This window comes from Hemitrygon akajei, chromosome 4 (assembly GCF_048418815.1).
Source record: "Hemitrygon akajei chromosome 4, sHemAka1.3, whole genome shotgun sequence".
Taxonomy (NCBI): domain Eukaryota; kingdom Metazoa; phylum Chordata; class Chondrichthyes; order Myliobatiformes; family Dasyatidae; genus Hemitrygon; species Hemitrygon akajei.
Window position 1 is genome coordinate 21,785,054 of NC_133127.1, and position 24,161 is coordinate 21,809,214.

At 44.0% G+C, this 24,161-nt stretch overlaps 1 protein-coding gene across 1 annotated transcript in view; it reads right to left on the reverse strand.

The window, feature by feature from the left end:
• The window catches only part of rpia (ribose 5-phosphate isomerase A (ribose 5-phosphate epimerase)), a 50,246-nt gene extending 30,116 nt beyond the window's left edge, over positions 1-20,130 (reverse strand). Inside the window, exons 1-2 of the mRNA XM_073042145.1 lie at positions 19,997-20,130; positions 14,564-14,624 (exon numbers count right to left, since the gene is read on the reverse strand). Coding sequence (XP_072898246.1) covers positions 14,564-14,624; positions 19,997-20,053 — 118 coding nt within the window. The 5' untranslated portion in view covers positions 20,054-20,130. The remainder of the gene's footprint in view (positions 1-14,563; positions 14,625-19,996) is intronic.
• Positions 20,131-24,161: the final 4,031 nt, after the last annotated feature.

Below are 24,161 nucleotides of genomic sequence, written 5' to 3' on the forward strand. Positions count from 1 at the left end.
GGCAACATCTCAAGCTCCATCACATTGAGTACTGCTGTCTATTAGAGCTCTATGCTCAGTCCGCTGCTGTTAATGCTGCGGACTCACAACAGCACTGCCAAATTCAGGTCAAATTACATCAAGTTTGCTGCCAATACTACTGGTTGGCCTCACCAGGAACAAGGATGAGTCGACATACAGATGTGAGGTAGAGAAATTTGTCAGATGGTGCGAGAACAACAACCCAATGTGGACAAGGCAAACGAGGCGATTGTGGACTTCAGGAAAGGGAAGCATATCAATGTCTCTGCCATGGAGAGTGAAGAGCACCAAAGTTCTTTGGTGTACACATAATGAACAATCTAACCTGGACTCACAGCACCCTCACATCACTCAAGAAGGTGCAGCCCCATCTGCACATTGAGGAAATTGAGGCATGCAAGGCTTCCAGACCCCATTCTAACAACTTTGCAAAGGAGCACCAACAAGAGTGCCCTTTCTGGTTTCATCATTGTGGGGTACAGAAGCTGCAAGGTACTGCAGAGGGTATGTAAAAACCACCATGAGGATCACCGGGCTCTACCCTCCCTGACCCACCCATCTGTGGTATTTACCAGGTGTGTTATATACAAAGAGCCCAAAGCATTGTTGAGGATCCCTATCACCGGTCCCACACGGGGAGATAGCATACTTGACCATGGTACTTTCCCTTCCACAACGCTTACAAAGTGCTCCTTCGCTACACCCCCGCACCCCCCCCCCCCCCGCCGCCAATTTGGAAAATCAGATCTCTCTTCCATCTTGTTGCTGCCAAAGTACAGGCAGAAGCTGAAACAAAAGGTATCCATAGTTAAAACCTTCACGGCTGGTCTGACCAATCGGCCTCCATGCTACAGGACTGCTTTGATGACATCGACTGGAACGTCTTCCATGATGAGGATATCTCCGAGTTCACAGATGGGGTCACGAGTTTCATCCGGAAGTGCATCGAGGATATTGTCCACCAGAAATTGGTCAGGGTCTATCCAAACCAGAAACCAAATTCTGCCTCTCTCCACGATGAGCTAAAACCTTTTGATGCTCGATTTGATGTTGCCAATACTGATGAGCCCCGATGCGACCTTTAGCTGATGTGACTTGCAGCTTGGTCATCTCTGAGGCCGAAGTACGCAGGTGTTTCCAACGAGCGGACAGTCACAAGGCTGTGGGACCGGATGGCATCCCAGGGCGGGTACTCAGGATGTGCATAGCACAACTGGCAGGTGTGTTTACAGACATTTTAATCTTTCCCTCCCCCAGTGTAGAGTCCCCCCCCCCCCAGCTTCAAAACACCCACCATTGTTCCAGTACCTGAAAAGACCGAGGTAAAATGTCTGAACGACTGGCGTCTTGTCGCACTCACCTCAATAAGCAAATGCTTTGAGAGGCTAGTCAAAGACTACAACTGCAGAACGCTGCCACCTACACTGGACCCTCTACAGTTCGCCTACTGACACAACCGATCAACAGACGACGCAATAGCCACAGCTCTGAACACCTCCAGATGTATAAAGACGAAGAGGGATGCTTATGTGAGAATACTATACATGGACTACAGTTCAACATTCAACACCGCAATTCTCTCCAGGCTCGACAAGAAGCTCAGAGACCTCACCCTTCACCCTGCCTTGTGTAGCTGGATCCTGGACTTCCTGTCAGATCACTGGCAGGTGATAAGAGTAGACTTCCTCAACTCTGCCCCTCAGGGCTGTGTATTAAGCCTCCTCCTTTACTCTCTGTATACCCGTGACTGTGTCACCACCCACAGTTCCAATCTGCTAATTAAATTTGCTGGTGACACTACATTGATTGGCCTAATCTCATAATAATGAGGCAGCCTACAAAGAAGAAGTCATCACCCTGACAGTGATGTTAAGAAAACAACCTCTCCCTCAATGTTGCAAAAACAAAGGAGCTGGTTGTGGACTACAGGAGGAATGGAGACAGGCTAGTCCCCATTGACATCAATGGATCTGGGGTTGAGAGGGTGATGAGCTTTAAGTTCCTTGGCATAAGCATCACCGAGTATCTCACGTGGTTTGTACATACCAGCTGTGTGGTGAAAAGGCACAACAGCGCCTCTTTCCCCTCAGAGGGTTAAAGAAGTTTGGTGTGGACCCCCAAATCATAAGAACTTTCTACAGGGGCACAATTGAGAGCATCCAGACTGGCTGAATCGGTGCCTGGTAAGGGAACTATTTCCCCCAATCGCAGGACTCTGCAGAGAGTGGTGCAGACAGCCCAGTGCATTGTAGATGTGAACTTCCCACTATTCAGAACATTTACAAAGACAGGTGTGTAAAAAGGGCCCGAAGGATCATTGGGGACCCGAGTTACCCCAACCACAATCTCTTCCAGCTGCTACCATCCGGGAAATGGTACCGCAGCATAAAAGCCAGGACCTACAGGGTCTGGGACAGCTTCTGCCACCAGGCCATCAGACTGCTTAACTCATGCTGACACAACTGTATTTCTATGTTATATTGACTGTCCTGCTGTACTATTATAAATCACTATAAATTGCACATTACACATTTAGACAGAGACATATCATAGAGATTTTTACTCCTCATGTGAATGAAGGTTGCAAGTAATAAAGTCAATTCAATTCTTTGACCCACTCCCATCAGGAGATGCAGGAAAATCAGGACTAGGAACGCCAGACTGGGTAACAACTTCTTCCCTCAGGCTCTGAGACTAATGAACACCCTGCCATTACTGAGGTCTCGTCACTTGGACAAGCTGTTCAAAGTTTACCTGTGCTGCTCATTAATAAATATAATTCAAAATAAATGTAATGTACTTCTGGTACTACCTTGTTTTATGTGCTGTGTGTGATGTATGTTTTCTGGGTATACTGTGGTCGTTAAGGATGCTGTCCATACAAGACCACAAGACATAGGAGCAGAATTAGGCCATGTGGCCCATTAAGTCTGCTCAGCCATTTCATTATGGCTGATCCATGTTTCCACTCAGCCCCAATTTCCTGCTTTCCCCCGTATCCCTTCATGCCTTGACTGATCAATAATCTATCAATCTCTGCCTTAAATATACACAAGGACTTCACCTCCACAGCTGCCCGTGGCAACAAATTCCACAGATTCACCACTCACTGGCTAAAGAAATTCCTCTTCATCTCCATTCTAAACAGACACCCTCTATCCTGAGGCTGTGTCCTCTGGACTTAGCCTCTCCCACCATAGGAAACATCCTCTCCACATCCACTCTCTCAAGGCCTTTCACCATTCAATAAGTTTCAATTAGGTCACTCCTCATTAGAGCCATAGAGTCATGGAGAAGTACACCTCAGAAGCAAGCCATTCAGCCCATCTAGCCCATGCCAAAATCATTTAAACTGCCTACTCTATCGATCTAAACCGGGGCCATAGCCTACCATTACCCTACTATCCATATACCTATCTAAACTTTTCTTAAATGTTCAAATCCAACTTACGTGCTGGCAGCTCATTCCACTCTCATGACCCTCTGAGTGAAGAAGTTTCCCCTCATGTTACCCTTAATCTTCTCACCTTACACCCTTAACCCATGACCTCTGGTTGTAGTCCCACCCAACATCAGTGGAAAAAGCCAGCTTGCATTTACCTTATCTATACGCTTCGTAATTTTGTATACTTCTAGCAAATCTCCTCTCAATCTTCTATGTTATAAAGAATACAGTCCTAACCTAGTCAATCTTTCATTCTAACTCAGGTCCTCCAGACCCAGCACCATCCTTGTAAATAGGATTGAAAGAGTACAGAGAAAATTTACCTCTTTCCTGTAGGTAGGTGACCAAAACTGCACACAGCACTCCAAATTAGGCCTCACCCTGTTTTATACAACTTCAACATAACATCCCATCTCCTGTACTCAATACATTGATTTATGAAGGCCAATGTGCCAAAAGCTTTATGACCCTATCTACTTGTGACATGATTTTCAATGAATTTGGAGCATGCACTCCCAGATCCCTTTGTTCTACCACACTCCTCAGTGCCCTACTGTTCGCTGTGTATGACCTACCCTGGTTGGTCGTACCAAAGTACAAAACTTCACACTTGTCTGCATTAGATTCCATCTGCCATTTTTCAGCCCATTTTTCCAGCTGATGCAGATCCCTTTGCAAGGCATTATAGCATTTCTCACTGTCCACTACACCTTCAAACTTGATGTCATCCGCAAATTTGCTGATCCAGTTAACCGCATTATCATCCAAATCATTGATATAGATGACAAACAACAAAGGACCCAGCTCCGATCCTTGCGGATCCCCATTTACTACTTCACCGATCCCCATTTACTACTGCTCTCTGGCTTCTCCCACAAAGCCAGTATCTCATCCAATTTATCACTTCATCCTGAATGCTGAGCAACCGAACCTTCTTGACCAGCCTCCCCCGTGGGACCTTGTCATTGCCTTGCTAAAATACACACAGACAACATCAACTGCTTTGACTTCATCCACTTTCCTAGCAACTCTTCAAAAAACTCTAAGATTGGTTACATATGACCTACCATGCGTGAAGTCATGCTGAGTATCCCTCAGCAGTCCATGTCTATACAAATACTCACATATCCGGTCCCTTAGAATACCTTCCAATAACCCTCTAATTTGTAATGACCAGTGTGTGCAAAAATCTTGTGCTATACAATTATTTGCACAGTGACAACAGCATGTATGCACTGATAGTGAATCAGTAACTTCTCCAATTAAAAAATAATATAAATAAGCCAATTCTAAAATCTGCAGACAAATTATCACTCCACAGAAACCGGAAAAGGAAATGCAATTGTACAACTTTGAAATACACTTAACATGCCAATGAGGTAGAGGGTGACAAACTTTCATGTGCTAGTAGCAAAAGATGTGTGCACGCACATCCTTAGAGGGGACATTGCTCGGAGTACCAGTCGCACCACGCTCAACCTTTTGATTCCTGACTTTGTCTGAGGTCTTACCAACATCTGTCTCCACAACCTCTCGACCAAGTGTTCTGGCATCCGGTTCCCATCTCCCAGCAACTCTAGTTTAAATCCCACCGTGCAGCATTAACAAACCTTTCTGCTAGGATATTAGTCCATCTCCAGTTCAGATACAAACTGTACAGGTCCCACCTTCCCTGGAAGAGAGCACAATGATCCAAAAATCTTATGCCCTCCGTCCTATACCAACTCTTTGGCCTGATCGCTGAGACTTCCCTCTGTGAGGTCATTCCCCATTTCAAGCCCCCACCCCACCAACAGTGTTTAAAGCGGTATACCTATTGCTGAGGGTGATGGCCATAAAGGGGGTACTCTGCACTGGATTCTTAACCCCCTTCCCCTCCTGACTGTCATCCATTTTCCTGTGTCCTGCATCTTGAGTGTAACTACCCCTCTCTTTGTTCTATGTATTCAGCCTCCTGAATAATCAGGAGTTCATCTAGTTCCAGCTCCAACTCCTTAACACAGATGTTAGAAGCTGTAGTTGGTTGCACTTCTCGCAGTTAAGAGTTGTCAGGGACACTGGAGGTCTCCCTGCCTTCTCACAGCCCACAAGAGGACCGTTCAACTCTCCTGCCTGGCATCTCTACGATATCTCTACAGATATAACGAAGGAAAAGAAAACAAAACTTTAAATAGAACTTTACTTTTTTTTGCTTTCTCTGACTGAAATCTCTCTTCTGAATAATCCTGGAATTATTTCTTCGAACCTCCTTTGAGCCCTCTCCAGTTTCAGCATGTCCTTTCTAAGACAATGGGCCCAAAACTGCTCACAATACTCAAAGTGAGGCCTCACCAGTGCTTTGTAAAGTCTCACCATTATATCCTTGCTTTTATATTCTAGTCCTCTTGAAATGAATGCCATCATCACATTTGCCTTCCTCACCACCGATTCAACTTGCAAGTTAACCTTTAGGGGATCCTTCACAAGGACTCCCAAATCCCTTTGTGCCTCCATCTTTTGTATTTTCTCTCCATTTAGAAAAAAATTATACCCTTTCATTTCTTCTACCAAAGAGCATGACCATACACTTCCTGCCACTATATTCCATCTGCCACTTCTTTGTCCATTCTCCTAATTTGTCTAAGTCCTCCTTTAGCCTCTCTACTTCCTCAAAACTATCTGTCCCTTCACCTAGCTTCATATAATCTGCAAACTTTGCAATAAAGTCATCAATTCTGTCAACCAATCATTGACATATAAAGTAAAAAGAAGTGGTCCCAAAACAGACCCCTGTGGAACACCGATACATACAGTCATACATGTACAGCCAGGCAACAATAAACTTGAACTTGGCAGAGGCAGCTACATTAGAGGATTTTTAGAGAGATATTTAGATAGACGGAAATGGAAGGATATGAACATCATGTAGGCAGAAGGGATTAGTTTTTTTTAGCCATTTGATTATTAATTGGTTCAGCACAACATCTTGAGCCAAAGCATCTATTCCTGTGCTGTACTGTTCTAGGTTCTAACTTCAGTCCAGGATGCCCCATCGCCACGCTTTGGACAACGACCATCATTAAGGCTGACTCGCAAGGAAAGCCAACAATGGAAATGGGGCTGAGATTAAGTTGCAACTATTATGCGGTAACAACTTTTAAGAAAATTAAGCTATGGAACAACTGATTTGATTTACACTGCAGCAAAACACAAACCAAACAGCGGGTCACCACTCTTTGCCCGATTAACAAACTCTAGCTCAATTTGCTCCTGATGAGCATTTCAGCGTGGGGCCCACTTCAGGGCAGGTCAGAGACCATCAACAGATAGAGTGCAGGGTACCAAGTCCACATGCTGTTCTATGGTCTACATAATTACACAAACGGGCTTCAGAAAATTGGTAAAACTGAAGGAAGCTGTGTTTCACCCAAAAAATGCTGGTGGTATGCAGCTCACTGCCTGATTAGGGAAAACTATTACCATAATCAGTATTTAATTACCAATAACATACAAGAACCAGGCAGTGTAAATTAATGGGATTGTTCTTTTGCAGCCAATATGACTGGAATTAGATTCTGATATTAAAATTATGCAAATTAAGACCCTAAGACACAGGAGCATTATTAGGCCACTCAGCTCCGCCATTCCATTATGGCTGATTTATTAGCCCTCTCAACCCCGTTAAAATCACCATCTATGAGCAAAATATAGTGCAAAAACAAACCACTTAAAATAACTCAGTAGATCAAGCAGCATTTAGCCTCCAGGATGTCAACTGATCCATATTCTTCAGTCGTTTGATCTTGTTCCACATCTCGACATCTTTAATGGCCCCATTGGATGAAGTGGAACAGGCCCTTCTGCCCACAATGCTGTGCCAAACTCGATAAGGTAATCAAACAGCCAATTAAACTAATCCTTTATGCCTACACAGTGGTCATATCCCTCCCTTTACCTCACATTCATGTGCCAATCCGAACGCCTCTTAAAATTCCCTAATGTGGCTGTCTCTAACAGCCCCCAGACAGCGCATTCCTGGCACCCATCACTTTCTGTGTAAAAACTTGCCTCTCACATCTGCTTTAAAATTACCCTCTAAACATACCTGATAGAATGAGGGAGGAAATTGTAGAGTGCTGCCAGAGGATTGGACAAAAGCTAAAGTTCTACCATTCTTTAAAAGACAGAGAAGGGTTAAACCAAGTAACTACTAGCCAGTTGTACTTCAGTGATAAGTTATTGGATTCCACTCTGAGGAACATATAAACAAGTTGATGTACGTTTCCAAATGAAGTTATATACTGTGGCTCAGAGTTGATGAGGAGAAATTTCTCATCAATTATCAGGTACAACATTGATTAGAGATGAGGAGGAATTTCCACGGACAGGGAGTGGTGAATCTGTGGAATTCACTGTCATAGACAGCTGTGGAGGCCAAGTCATTGGGCATATTTAAAGTGGAGGTTGATAGGTTCTCATTAGTCAGGGAATCAAAGGTTATGGGGAGAAAGCAGGTGAATGGAGTTGAGAAGGGTGATAAATCAGTCATGGTAGAAAGACAAGCAAACTCAATGGGCCGAATGGCCTTAATCTGCTCCTATGTCTTATAGGTCAATGAGAGCCAATGTAAAGAGATGAGGGGGAGAGGTAATGGCACAAGCTGGCAGAAGATGGGAGATTATGCGTGAATAAATGGGACTCCTGGATGGTATGTTGCCTCCCAGGAGCCAGGGTCAGGGACGGCTCGGATCGTGTCCACAGCATTCTGGAGGGGGCGGGAGAGTATTGGCAACAATGACATAGGAAGGAAAAGCAAAGAGGTCCTGAAGAGAGAATTTAGAGAACTAGGCAGAAAGCTGAGAAATTGCTGCCTGTGTTACGCGCCAGTGATGGTTGAACCAGGATGATCTGACAGATAAATGTGTGGCTGAGAAGCTGGTGCAGCGGACAGGGCCTCAGGTTCCTGGATTATTGGGATCTCTTCTAGGGGAGGTATAACTGTACAAAAGGGACGGGTTGCACCCGAACACGAGGGAGACCAATATTATCACGGGCAGATTTGTTAGAGCTGCAGGGAGGGTTTAAACTAATTTGGCAGGGAGATGGAAACCAGAGTGAAGGGACTCAGGATAGGACGGATGGTCAAAAGACAAAGATAGCATACAGTCAGACTGCTAGGAAGGGCAGGCATATAATAGCAGCCTGCAGGATAAGTATCAGTGCATTAAGGATGCAGAATCAAAACAGGTAACAAATGCAGCATTCAAAATGTTATATCTCAATGCATAGAGTACAAGAAGTAAGACAGATGATCTTGTTGCACTTTTTCAGATTGTTGGGTATGATGTGGCTGAAGGATGATTGTAGTTGGGAGCTGAATGTCCAAGGTTACACATTGTATCTGAGGGATAGGAAGGTTGACAGAGGGGGTGGTGTGGCTCTGCTGGTAAAGAATGGGATCAAATTAGTAGAAAAATGTGTCATAGGATCCGAAGATGTTGAATCCTTGAGGGTTGAGTTGAGAAATTGCAAAGGTAAAAGGATCCTGATGACAGTTATATACAGGCCCCCAAACAATAGCTGGGATGTGAACTACAGAATACAAGGGGTAAAAGAAAAGGCATGTCAAAACAGCAATGTTATGATAATCGTTCAAGGTTTTAACATGGAGGTTGTTTGGGAAAATCAGGTTGGTAAAGGACCTCAGAGTGAATTTGTTGAATGCCTACAAGATGTTTTTTTTTAGAACAGTTTGTCATTGAGCCTACCAAGGGATCAGCTATACTGGATTTGGTATTATGTAATGAACCGGAGGCAATTAGGGAGCTTAAGGTAAACCAACCCTTAGGAAACAGTGATCACAATATGATTGAGTTCAACTTGAAATTTGATAGGGAGAAAGTAAAGTCTGACGTAGCAGTATTTCATTGGAGTAAAGGAAATTACTGTGGTATGAGACAGTTCACCAAAGTAAATTGGAAGGAGATGCTGGCAGGGATAACAGCAGAGCAGCAATGGCTTGAGTTCCTGGGGAAAATGAGGAAAAGTGCAAGATAGGTGTATTCCAAAAACAAAGAAATACTCAAATGGCAAAATAGTACAACTGTGGCAGACAAGTGAAGTCAAAGCTAATGTAAAAGCAAAAGAGAGGGCATACAACAAAGCAAAAATTAGCAGGAAGATAGACGATTGGGATACTTTTAAAAATCTACATAAAGCAACTAAAAGAATCATTTGGAGGAAAAAGATGAAATATGAAAGCAAGCTAGCAAACAATATCAAGGTGGATAGAAAAAGCTTTCTCAAGTATATAAAAATAAAGAAGATGGAAGTTAATATAGGACCACTAGAAAATGAGGCCAGAGAAATAGTAACAGGGGACAAGATGGCAAATGAACTAGATGCATATTTTGCAACTGTCTTCACTGTGGAAGACACTAGCAGTGTGCCAGGTGTTGAAGGGTGTGAGGGAAGAGGAGTGAGTGCAGTTACTATAAGAAGGGAAAATGTGCTCAAAAAGCTGAAAGACCTCAGGGTACACAAGTCACCTGGACCAGATAAACCGCACCTGAGGGTTTGAAAGAGGTAGCAGTAGAGATTGTGAAGGCATTGGAAATCATCTTTCTAGAAAATTGGATTCTGGCATAGTTCTAGAGGACTGGAAAATGGCAAATGTCACTCCACTCTTTAGGACAGGAGGAAGGCAGCAGAAAGGAAATTATAGACTGGTTACAAACAGGAGAAAATCTGCAGATGCTGGAAATCCAAGCAACACACTCAAAATGCTGGAGGATCTTGGCCTGAAACATTGACCGTACTTTTTTCCATAGATGCTGCCTGGGCTGCTGAGTTCCTCCAGCATTTTATGTGTTTACAGACCGGTTAGCCTGAATTCAATGGTTGGGAAAATGTTGAACATTTGTTAAGGATGAGGTTCTGGAGTACTTGGTGACACAGGACAAGGAGGGACGAAGTCAGCACTGTTTCCTTAAGGGAAAATCTTACCTAATGAATCTGTCGGAATTCTTTGAGGAGATGAAAAGTAGATGGATAAAGGGGATGCAGTGGATGTTGTATATTTGGATTTTCAGAAGGCCTTTGATGAGGTGCCACACAAGAGCCCATGGTATTACAGGGAGAAAATACAAAAATCTGAGATGCAGAGGGACCTGGGAGTCCTTGTGCAGAACACACCTAAAGGTTAATTTATAGGTGGTGAGGAAAGCAAATGCAATGTCAACATTCATTTCAAGAGGTCTAGAATTTAAGACCAACAACGTGATGCTGAAGCTTTATAAGACACTGGTGAGGCCCCACCTTGAGTACTATGAACAGCTTTGGGCTCCTTATCTAAGGAAAGATCTGCTGGCATTGGAGAGGGTTCAGAGGTGGTTTACAAGGATGGTCCCATGAATAAAAGGGTTATCATATGAGGAATATTTGATGGTTCTGGGCCTGTACTCACTGGAATTTAGCAGGACGAGGGGGGGGATCTCATTGAAACCTTTCAAATTCTGAAAGGCCTAGACAGAGTAGATGTGAGAAAAGATGTTTCCCATGGAGGTGGTGTCTAGAACAAGAGGACACAGCCTCAGGATAGAGGAGCATCCATTTAAAACAGAAATGCAGAGAAAGTTCTTTACCCAGAGGGTGGTGAATTTATGGAATTTGTTACCACAGGCATCTGTGGAGGCCGGGTCGTTGGTGTATTTAAGATGGAGATTGACAGGTTCTTGATTGGCCACAGCACCAAAGGTTACGGGGAGAGGCCTGGGAGTGGGGCTAAGGACAGAAAAAAAAAGGATCAGCCATCATTGAATGGTGGAGCAGATCTGACAGACCAAATTGCCTAATTCTGCACCTGTGCCCTATAGACATGAAACCAGATGATGACCAGCAGATGGAGTTAGGTAGGGGAAAGGAAGGGTAGAGGTGGAGTCATAAATTGGAAGATAAAGTGGAGCCAGATAATTGAGGGATGATTGGCAGATAGAACCCATGAATAGGAATAGGAGAGCTAATGATTTGAGGGTTAGGGTGATGGGCAGTGGTAATCAAGTGGCGATGGGGAAAGAAACTGGGTAACAAGGGGCCTAGGGGTAAGGTTTGGAAAGAAAGGGAGGTGGATCAGAAAGAGAAAGGAACAGATACAGAAGGTGCAGGTACCTGAAATGGTTGTATTCAATATTTATATGATTGAATGGCAGAGCAGTCAATGGGCTGAACGATCTAATTCTGTTCCTACGACTTATGGTCAAAATTAATTCAGGATACTCAGTGTGGATTTGTGAGGGAAGGGTTGTTTTTTTAAAAAATAGTAGCAAGTTAATGAGAGTCGCACGCTTGATACAATCCATATAGATGTTTATAAAGCACTCTGCGGCAAAGGGGTCAAATCAAAACTGGGATGCAAGGGAGAAGGTGGCAAATCAAATCCAGACTTAGAAGCAAAGGGAAATAAATGGCAGGCATTTTGGTGAACTGGCAGCCAGTTGTTCATGGAGTTCCACAAGCCTGAGCACTCAATCCCTTGCTGATGATTACTGATTAATCATTAACTAAGATCTTCTAAAGTGCAGCAGAGGTCTAGCACTCCCTGCATGGAATGTGGGCAGAATCAGGAATACTGCGCAGTTAAGGTCCTTAGAGAGCAGTGATCTGGACTTTGGGCAAAGGACCTAATGTAAGGTACATGACGAAGTTTGCATTTAAAAAAACTAGACATGTAATTCACTACAGGAAGGCGTCAGTAGAATCGTTAGGTGGGTAAAAAGGTAACAAATGAAATACAATCCAGCAAAATCTGAGGTAATGTATTTGGAGAGATATAATACAAATTAGCTTTATTTGTACACCATGTACATCAAAACACAGTGAAATGTGTTGTTTGCGTCAATGACCAACACAGTCCGAGAATGTGCTAGGGGCAGCCAACAAGTATTGCTGTGTTTTTAGCACCAACATAGCACATAGCAATAATACAAGGGAAGTGTGCTTGTATCTTACTAAACCTAACCTTTGGAATGTAGGAGGAAACTGGAGCATCCGGAGGAAACCCACGTGGTCATAGAGTGAACATACACACCCTTTAAACAGCAGCGGGAACTGAACTCTGATCACTGGCGCCATTAAGCATGGCGCTAACTGCTAAACTAATATGCTAAGAAAATTATACACAGTTTATAGAGAAATACAGAAAAACAGGAGTATCTTGATGTTTAGGTTCTCAGGATAAAGATGGTAGGAAAGATTGATGAAGGTTGTTTAAAAAGACAAACAAGATATCTGACTTCATTAGCTATGGTGCAGGATATAAGGGCAGGGAGATTGTGTTACCATTGTATATAACATCAGTTAAACCACAGCTTGAGAGCACTGTTCACCAAATTGTTGGATTAATGGGATTACACAGGAGAATGCACAGAGGTGTATAACCCAAAGAAAATTGGAAAATTTTGCTATGAGAATAAAGGGAGAGTTAATTAAGATATATAATTAAAGCAAAAGTCAGGAAAATTAAATGTAATCGTTAGAATTAGTGCAGAGATGAGCGATTTATTTTTCCTGAGGGTGGTGGGGGGGGTCTTGAACTCACTGCCTGAAGGGGCGGCAGAGTAAGGAACAGTAATCAAATGTGAAAGCAGTTAATGTTATCGCATGTTAGCATGTGGTTGTCTCATTTCTGACCAGTGCAGGAGATCAAAAGCCTTCCACCATCCTATTTCTAAGATGAATCAAATGCCCTGTTGTAAATGTTCTTTTGATTTGTGGAGAGGCGGGTGGTTCAGTCAGTCCAGGGTGTGGTTGATCTGACAATCTCCCCAATGCATCATCTGGGGATCCATCACATTTCTCCTCATTCTTTTCTTCTGTGTTCTACTCTCCTTGGATTCCCCTTTCTTCAGCTCAACTTTTCCACTTATCACTTCCCAGCTTCTTACTTCATCCCCCTCCTCTACCCACCTTCCCGTTCAAGTGGTTTTACCGATCAGCTTGTACTACCTCCTCCCCATCTCCCTCCCTCCACCTTCTCAGTCTGGCTTCTGCCCCTTTCTTTCCCATCCTGATAAAACAGTCCCAGCCAAAAACTTTGACTGTTTATTCCCCTTCACAGATCCTGCCTGATCTGAGTTTCTCCAGCATTTTGCACATGCTGCTGAAAGTACATCTGTAACTTCGGTGCACAGTTGCACAAGGGCAGATCGGAAAAATTACCCCATTTACAGCCAGTCAGGAGGTTTTGGGTTTGAGTTGCTCTTCAGACAATTAACCATTGTCACAACAGTCTCAACACAAAATTGCCGACCATCCCTCTTCCTCACCTACGCCTCCAGAGTGCATGAACATGAAAGGGAAAAGAGCAGAATACTGTGGTCTGGAACACGTTTCACAGTGCAGCTGAAGCAGATTTCAGAAAGGTTTTGGGAACAAGTTATGCAAAGAAGTAAGGCACGGTAGCGTAGTGGTTAGCATAACACTTTAGTTCAGGTGACCCAGGTTCAACTCCCATCACTACCTGTAACAAGCACATACATTCTCCCCGTGACAACTTGGGTTACCTCTGGGTGCTCCAGTTTCCTCCCACAGTTTAAAGACAATACCAGTTGGTAGGTTAATTGGCCATTGTAAATTGTCCCATGATTGGGCTAGAGTTAAACTAGGAGATTGCTGGACTGTGTGGCTCAAAGGGCCAGAAGGGTCTATTCCACACTGTATCTCAGTAAAATATTTTAAAAGTTAAAAATCAACAAATTCACTAATCCACATTAGGAAACTGCAAGCTCCCTAAAGGAAATGACTGAAGTCTCTTGCAAGGTTTTACAACCTTAAGACTTGACAGGGTCCTCACCATGAAAGATAAAGACTAATTTTAACTTTCTTTAGCCCAGATGCCACTGTACGCCGAGCTCATTGTGACTCATCATATTGAGATGATGCAGCCACTCCCTCCTTGAGCCCATCTCTAGAGCATGCTGGATTGTGAAATACCCATAACAAAGCTCAGCTACTTACCAGACAAATTCACCAAGCACCATGGCACAAAAATGGAGCAAAACCAATTTCCGACTGATCATTATTACCTGTACATCTTAACAAAAAAAAACATGAGGCACCCACCTAATCTCTCCACAGCAAAGACTATTGTGGATCCACTCCCGATACCCAAAGCTTGGTTATTCTAGGGGATAAACACAATAAGCTAGGTCAGTGTTTTCTTGCTAACATGATGCTGCATTTCTAGCTGTGATGGACTAAACCAGAAGCTTAATTTCCCCAAAACAACATTAGACAGCATTGTAAAAATTGCCAATGCAAAGCATTTGTACAGATGCTGTTGCACACCATTTGTTCAGAATCAGGTTTATTGTCACTGACATGTCATGAAATTTATTGTCTCGCGTTAACAGTAAAGTGCCATACATAAATATTACAGTAAGAATATACCGTAATAAACAAACAGTGCAAAATCGTGAGGTGGTATTAAAGGACCATTTCGAAATCTGATGGCGGAGAGGGAAGCAGCTGTTCTTAAAACATTGAGTGTGCATCCTCGGGCTCCTCTATTTCCTTCCTGATTATAGCAATGAGAAGAGAGGGTGTCCTGCATGGAGAGGGTCTTTTATGACGGATGCCACCTTCCTGAGGCATCTTTTAGAGATTTCCTCGATGATGGGCAGGCAAGTGCCCATGATGAAGATGTTGATTACGCTTGTTGGCCACTGGCCTATGGTCTCAGCAGCCAGCTTATGCTCCTGATGAGCCACTTCTTATCAAGGTTTTTAAAGACTAGATCATGAAAGGCAATAGCTATTTCCAACTTTCTGTCTCGACACCAACACAAACAAAGGGTGCAAGCAGTGAGTTCTGATGACTTGACGCGATTCCAGGAAAAGATCTCAAAAGACGTTGATTGTGGGCTGGAAGTGATGCAATTCCAGGGCAGAATAACAACCTCAGTTCTGTATGACCACACCATGAAAGGCCAAGGAGACTACCAACTTTCTTCAGCCCACACGCCAATGTAAGCCGAGGTTATGGAGTGCAAGGGAGGCACAGTGCCTCACGGCACCAGTAACTTTGTTGTAATCTTGACACTGGGTGCAGACTATGTGGAGTTTGCAAATCATCCATACAACATAGTAAAGCACAGCATATTACAGGCCTTTTAGTGTACGATGTTGTGCTGACCTTTGAACTGCCTCCACGGTCAATCTATCCTTCCCTCCTACAGAGCCCATAACTCACCATTTTTCTTACATCTATGTGCCTAAGGGTGTCCTAAACGTTAGCACTGGATCAGTCTCTAGCAGTGAGTGCATTCTAAGCATTTACTATCAGTTTCTTGTGACACTGGTTTCTTCAAAGTAAGTTTATTATCAAAGTACATATATGTCACTGTATACAATCCCGATATCCATTTTCTTGCAGGCATACTCAATAAATCTATAGAATAAAAACCATAACAGAATCAATGAAATACTGCCCAACTTGGATGTTCAACCAGAGTTCAGAAGACAACGAACTGTGCAAATACAAAAAGAAATAATAATAATCAGTAATAAATATCAAGAACATGAGGGAAGTGCCCTCAAAAGTGAGTCTATTGGTTGTGGAAACGTTTCATTAATAGTGAAGTTATCCCCTTTGGTTCAAGAGTCTGATGGTTGAAGAGTTAACTGTTCCTGAACCTGGTGCTGTGAGTCATGAGGCTCCTGTACCTTCTTCCTGATGGCAGCAGCAAGAAGAGAGCATGCCCTGGGTGTTGGGAGTCCCTGATGATGGTTGCTGCTCTCCTACAAGAGTGTTTCATATGGATGTACTCAATGGTGGGGAAGGCTTCCTCCGCTAGCCTGAAGAGATGGCTAACTGGCCACTGCAAATGGTCCCTAGTAAGTGAGAGGTGGAATCTGGGTGGGAGTCGATGGGAATTTGGGGAGAATAAAATGGGATTAGCATAAATGGTTGCTTGATGGTCCACGTGGACTCAGTGGGCTGGAGGTCCTGTTTCCATGCAGTATAAATAATTCGATGGTGCTGAGGCACAGGCTGAACAGTTTCACAAAGATTGAGAGTCTCTGTGCTCTGGAGCCACGCAGCATTGAATCAGCCTCTTCAGCCACCATCACCCATACCAATCCCTGATCTGTGGCTTTGCCCGTGAATCTCTTAGCAATAGAGAGTATGGAGCTGCCAGTGAATATACTCCTGCCTGCATCAGTCTTGTCCACCTCTGCCAGTGCTTGACAGAGGAGTCAACTTGACCAAGCATTAATGAAATGGTGAGATCTCGCACTAAAAGTGGACAATTAACATATCAAAGTGGCTGGATATTGTGGTGAAATCCTTCACTTAAATAATGAATAAAATATGAGATTCCTGTTGGCTTTAGTGGACAATTGCCCACAGGAATTTAATTACACACAGCCACAGTGGAATCTCAGCAAGTCTGTGGAACAGCCCCCATTCAACAGCAATCAGTCACTGTGATAACCAGGAAATGCTGGAGCATTCTGCAGGCCAGGCAATGTGTGCAAACAGAAACACCAATTACAACAAAACACCAACTCCATTGCTTTTTTCCACAGATGCTGCTTGACCTGTTGAGTTTCCACCACCTTCCACTTTTATTTCGGGTCTTGTAAAAAAGAGACTTACAAAGGCGAATGATTCAAGATTGTTTTATGTCATTATTTAGTACTCAGATATAAAGAAGGAAATAACTGCTATTCCAGATTCAATGCAGCTTTTAAAAAAAGGCAATAAAAACAATAAATATAAATGCATCATTCATTTGTTACGCGCCATGTCGTAAGATGTAGATGATCATGGTACTTCCGTGACCATGATTGTTATTGGCAAAATTTTTCAGCAGAAGTGGTTTGCCATTGCCTCCTCCTGGGTAGCGTCATTACACAACGATTGACCCCAGGCATTATCAATTCTCTTCAGAGAATGATGCCTGGTGTCAGGGATCACATAACCAGGACTTGTGATATGCACCCATTGCTCATATGATCATGTGACCCTGATGGGAGGGGCTATGCAGGTGGCCTTCGGTAGAGATGCATCTCCACCCCATCACCCAATAAATTAGCTAACATACATAGACTGATTCTATGTACAATCAGGTGGTACAAATGGTGGTAGAGCTTTTCAATTCTCTTTTCCAGAGGGTTGGATGTTCAAAAATTCAAACACAAACATTGAATCCAGAGTTCAGATCCCTGTATTAAAAAAAAGAGGTATGGAGCTGGAACCCGGTGTTTGAGGTATCAGCCACGTCTGTGTTGCCTGCTGAAGAAGGGTTGAGTGGTCGAATAGCTTTATATTTCTTACGCCTTTCATTTCTTAGGGTGTGGTAGTCACTTGGAACGCACCAAGAAAGTGGAAGGGACCAGATAAAACAATATCAAAAATCTGTTTATCCATCATCTTTGAAGGAAATTGGAATACAATTTAAGCAACACACACAGTTCTACGTACTGGAGGAACTCACCAGGCCAGGCATCTACAGAAAAGAGTACAGTCGAGGTTTTGGGCTCAGACCCTTCAGCAGGACTGGAGAAAAACAGATGCAGAGTAGAGTTAAAAGTTGGGGTGGGGGTGGAGGGAGAAACTTGAGGTGAAACCAGGAGGGGGAGGGGTGAAGTAAAGAGCTGGGAAGTTGATTGGTGAAAGAGAAAATGGTGAAAGGGGAGGGGTGGGGCCATTACTGGAAGTTCGAGAAATCGACGCTACCCAAACAGGTGTTGTTCCTCCAACCAGAACGTGGCCTCATTACGACAGTGGAGGAGGCCATGGATGGACATATTGGAATGGGGATGGGAAGTGGAATTAAAATGGTGGCCACTGAGATCCCGCTTTTTCTGGCGGGCAGAACATAGGTGTTTGGCGACACGATCTCCCAATCTACGTGAGATCTCACTAATACACAGGAGGCCACAACAGGAGTACCGGTAACAGTATGACCCCAACAGACTCACAGGTGAAGTATCACCTCACCTGGAAGGACTATTTAGGGCCCAGAATTGTAATGAGAGAGGTGGTGTAGGGGCGTGTAACAATTGTTTTCCTTGCCAGGAGGGAGAACAGTGCGGAAGGATGAATGGGCAAGGGAGTTGCGTAGGGAGCAATTCCTGTGAAAAGCAGATTCCGATACATCTATCCATGGCCTCCTCCACTGTCATGATGAGGCCACACCCAGGTTGGAGGAACAACAGTTTATATTCCATCTGGGTAGACTCCAACCTGATGGGATGAGCATCAATTTCTCAAACTTCTCCCCTCCCTTCACCATTTCCCATCCCCTTTTCCCTCACTCACTTTATTTCCTTGCCTGTCTATCGTCTTCCTCCAGTGCTTCTCCCCTTTTCTTTCTTCCACGGCCTTCTGTCCTCTCCTATTAGATTCCCCCTTCTACAACCCTGTATCTCTTTCACCAACTTTCCAGCTCTTTACTTCAGCCTTCCCCCGCCCATCACCTTCTGTTTCTCATTCCCCTCCCCCCCTCTTTCTAACTCTACTCATCTTTTTCCGTCTTGCTGAAGGGTTTCAGCCTGAAACGTCGACGTACTCTTTTCCATGGATGCTGCCTGGCCTGCTGAGTTCCTCCAGCATTATGTGTGAATGTTGTTCGGATTTCCAGCATCTGCAAATTTTCTCTTGTCTGTTTTTAGAATCGGATTCAGCCACATTTCCCCTACCAGTAAAACCAATGTTCAGATACTCTAGTTAGTGCAACTGGGATAAGCGTACACAGCACGGAAGCAGAGAGGTGATAGTGTGAGCAAGTGCGGTACAGGGTTTGGATGTTGTGGTTTTCACCTGGGAGTGAAGTAGTTAGCCTGGGTGACTATCAGTTATAGGACTAAGTAACAGTCGTTTTCAAATGTTAACAAACTTTTCACATTCCTGTTGTGTGTGTGTGTGTGTGTGTGTGTGTGTGTGTGTGTGTGTGTGTGTGTGTGTGTGTGTGTGTGTGTGTGTGTGTGTGTGTGTGTGTGTGTGTGTGTGTGTGTGTGTGTGTGTGTGTGTGTGTGTGTGTGTGTGTGTGTGTGTGTGTGTGTGTGTGTGTGTGTGTGTGTGTGTGTGTGTGTGTGTGTGGTATTCTTGAAGCTTTAGAAGTATCCATCCGAGCAACTCACCCACCCATATACAGCACGCCACTGAAGAACATACACACAGGACACCAATACAGAGCGTCACAACACGCACAGCATACATCCCACCAACTTCAACTATCCACTTCTAAGGCCAATCATACCCTCTGGCCGCTAGAGACCCTTTTGTAATAGTCACTCTCCAAAACCCCATTCCATATTTTCACTCACCTTCCAGAGTATCCCAAAAATAACCCTCTACTCCATTCCCTATTTAACTCGCCTCACTCCATTCCAAACCCTCCAATCCCCTCACCCACCCACCATAAACTCTCTCTTCGTCCCAATAACTCCACTCCAAACTCAGCTCCTCCCCTCCTTCCCCATTCCGGGCAGCCTCTGTCTCCCCACGCTCCCCGGAGGTAGGTAAAGCCAGAGGCGGCTGGCTCACCTGCACATGGTTGTCCACGGCCATGTAGCCAGCCTTCTGCTTCGCTGCTGCCTCCATGCCTGCGCTGAACTTCCTGCTGCCGAACAACGTGCACAGCCGGCAGTGCAGCTGTGCACCTCCCCCGATCCTCTGCCTTAAAGTTACTAGTCCGAACAGCCCTGGCAACATTGCCACACCACCCCCCCCCCCACTCCTTGCGGGCCGAGCTCACCTTCCCCCACGCTCCGTTCCAACGCCTTCCCCACTCTGGGAAATGTAGTCCCTCTCCGGCGCACTACAACTCCCAGGCTGCACTGTGCACGCTACCAATTGGTTATCCCGTTAGCAGGGATAATATACTGTACTGCAGATCAGATGCTGGAATCTTGGAGGAAACAAACTAGTTATCAAGTTAGGAAACACACGAGGCTGGGGATGTTGGAACAAACAAACAGTTTATCAAAAATAGTTACTTTTTAGGCTGATCAACACCTCCTCTACAAACCCATTCCTCCTCAACCCACTGCACTACTTTAACAGTTTTTGTCAGTCACCTTACATACTCCTATGCCTATTGTATATAATGTATATCAAAGTATATAAGATAGCTTATATATTTATATATATTGTGTTTTCTTTGTTATTGTGTTCTTTATCTTATTGTGTTCTTATGGTACTGCAATGAATCTGGAGTAATTTTTTTTTCCCCTTTACACTTGTGTACTGGAAATGATATTAAACAATCTTGAAAGTTGAAGTTAGCAGGCACAAGGGACTGAAGATGCTGAAATCTTAAGCAAACAGATTAGTTACAGAGTGTCACAGAACACTACAGCACAGGAACAGCCCATCTAGTCCATGGCATTAATCTACCAAGTCCCATAGACCTTCAACCAGACCATAGAGCTCCATGGTACTCATAAACTCCCATTCAAATTTACTTATCCAATTTTCTCTTAAATGTGGAAATCAAACCCACATCTACCACTTCTGCTGGCAGCTCATTCCACACCTTCACCACCCTCTGTCTGGAAAAAGTCCCCCTCCCCTCAAACTTTTCACCTTTCACCCTTAACCCATGACCTCCAGTTCCAGTCTAGCATAACCACAGTGGAAGAAGCCTGCTTGCATTCAGAAGCCAGGATGGCGGGACTGTCATATGTTGAAAGTTTGGAGCGACTGGGCTTGTATACACTGGAATTTAGAAGGATGAGAGGGGATCTGATTGAAACATATAAAATTATTAAGGGATTGGATATGCCAGAGGCAGGAAACATGTTCCCGATGTTGGGGGAGTCCAGAAACAGAGGCCACAGTTTAAGAATAAGGGGTAGGCCATTTAGAACGGAGTTGAGGAAAAACTTTTTCACCCAGAGAGTTGTGGATCTATGAAACGTTCTGCCTCAGAAGGCAGTGGAGGCCAATTCTTTGGATGCTTTCAAGAAAGAGTTAGATAGGAACAGGGTACTGACTGTGGATGATCAGCCATGATCAGATTGAATGGCGGTACAGGCTCGAAGGGCCAAATGGCCTACTCCTGCACCTATTGTCTATTGCATTTACTCTGTCTATACCCTTCATAATTCTGTACACCTCTATTAAATCTCACAGCAAATTTTACAAAGCTGGAAGAAGGAAAAGGAGGAAACGCTCTGTAGGTCAGGCAGCAAGACAGAGTATACTTTATTGAATTGAATTGACTTTCTTACATCCTGCACATACCTGAGGAGTAAAAATCTTTCCGTTACATCTCTGTCTAAATGTGCAATCTTAGTAATTTACAATAAATAGAACAGTCAATGGAATATAGAGTACACTCAAATCAGCATGAGTTCATCAGTCTGATGGCCTGGTGGAAGAAGCTGTCCCGGAACCGTTTGGTTCTGGCTTTTATGCTGTGATACTGTTTCTCAGATAGTAGCAGCTGGAATAGATTGTGGTTGGTGTGACTCAGGTCCCCAGTGATCCTTCAGACCCTTTTCTCACACCTGTCTTTGTAAATGTCCTGAATCATGGGAAGTTCACAACTACAGATGCGCTGGGCTGTCCGCACCACTCTCTGCAGAGTCCTGCGATTAAGGGAAGTACAGTTCCCATACCAGGCAGTGATGCAGCCAGTCAGGATGCTCTCAATTGTGCCCCTGTAGAAACTTCTTAGGATTTGGGGGCCAATACCAAAATTCCTCAGCCGTCTGGAGTGAAAGCGGCGCTGGTGTGTACAGACCATGTGAGGTCCTCAATGATGTGCGTGCCCAGGAACTTACAGCTGTTTACCCTCTCAACCCCAGATCCATTGATGTCAATAAGGGTTAGCCCATCTCCATTCCTCCTGTAATCCACAACCAGCTCCTTTGTTTTTGCGACATTGAGGGAGAGGGTGTTTTCTTGACACTATTAGGGTCAGAGGAACCCTTTATTCTCTTTTCTGAGATGCTGTCTGATCCATTGAGTGGTTTCAGCATTTCTATTATACTTTTTGTGGATGATATCTGCTTCTTCGCACGAGAATTGCTGTAACTCAAGCACTAAAACAAATTGCTGAGTGAATTTAATGGGTAAAGTGGCATCTATGGAAGGAAATGGACAGTCAACATTTCCAGTCGAGACCCTTTATTCTGTTACGGTTATAATTCCATGGATGTATTGGGTATGCCCATAAGAAAATGAATCACAGGGTTGTATATTGTGACACATACAGTATGTACTTAAATGATAAATTTATTTTGTACTTTGACTGATAGATGTGTTATGAGGGATGAACAACTCTGATGGGCAGAAGGGTGCAGGGTTGCCCATGTCCCCTCCCCTGGGAGAATTACAAACCGTTACTGTTGCCATGCTGCTAATGAGAGAGAAAGAGATGGAACAAAAACATACTGGGACTGGAACATTTGCTTCAGACAAGGGAGAGATAACACTGGGAAAGAGAGACTTGTTGTTCCACCATATTACGGCTCCAGAGAGGGCTGTTTACTTGGTACTACTCTGTTCATTAAAATTCCTCAGTGCACAGCCGGAGTGGGCTGGTTTGATGGACTAAGCCATTCAAAACTGATTGACACCTGAGACCCCGTGAGTAGGGATAAAAGTGAGGTCTGGGGAGACACCCTCCGGACACACCAGGAGACGCACCAAGAGACACACTAGTGAGCACTGTTTAAGAGTTGGAACCCACAAAAAAGTGTGGGGCATTGGAGACGGAACGAAGGGATCGGTCAATTTTAACTCACAGTGTTTATAGCAGGGCCGGTGGGGGCTTGTGTGTGTGTCCACCCTTGCCTGGGTGACGAGTCCACCATAGAAGAACGGTCTAGCTAAAGGACAGAGGGGTCATACCTGAATGGCCACAACAACACATCAACGGATCAAGGACATAAAGGAAGGTTTGGCTGACTGTAGCTGTCACTGTTTGCTCGCCCTCTCTCTCTCTCCAACAATTACAACACATCGACCAACAACTACCTCAGCACGTATGAACTGAACTGAACTTTATATTCACATATGACAATTCATTATCCCCTAGATGATAGAGCTTGTTTATTATTGATTATTATTATACCCACACTTTTAGGTTTAGTATTGCTAACGTGTATTATCTGTATATTTGCATTGTTGATATTGATTTGTATATTTTACTAATAAACACTGTTTTGAAAATAGTACCAGACTCCAACGGATGCTTCTATCTTTGCTGGTAAGACACCCAGTTACGGGGTACGTAACAGATGGAAGAGAGTGAATACAGGCTGTTACTTGACCTAGACTTCAATTGTTATTTCCCTCAACAGAAGCCGCCTGGTACACTTCTGTTCTTTCCAGCTTTTTGTGTCCTTTATTAAACAGCATAAGTGATCTCACAATCAAGCAATTAGTTTAAGGCTACATCCACTCTAGACTGGATAATTTTGAAAGCACTGGTTTTGCATAAAAACGATAGGCGTCCACACTATGCGTTTTTAAAAATATCTCTGTCCACATTAAAACAGATATTTCAGCGACTCTCCTACTGCGCATGCGCAGGACACATCTACCGAAAACAAGCGACATGTTTGGTGTTGAATCTCGCTGTGAAAGACTGGGTGCGTGTTTGTGCAGTTACAGACTAGAAAAACTTAAACGACAGGCAGGCTCTCGCGCAGGAGAACTTACAAGTAAAAAAAAACAAATACTGAAGCGTATGGAGGCA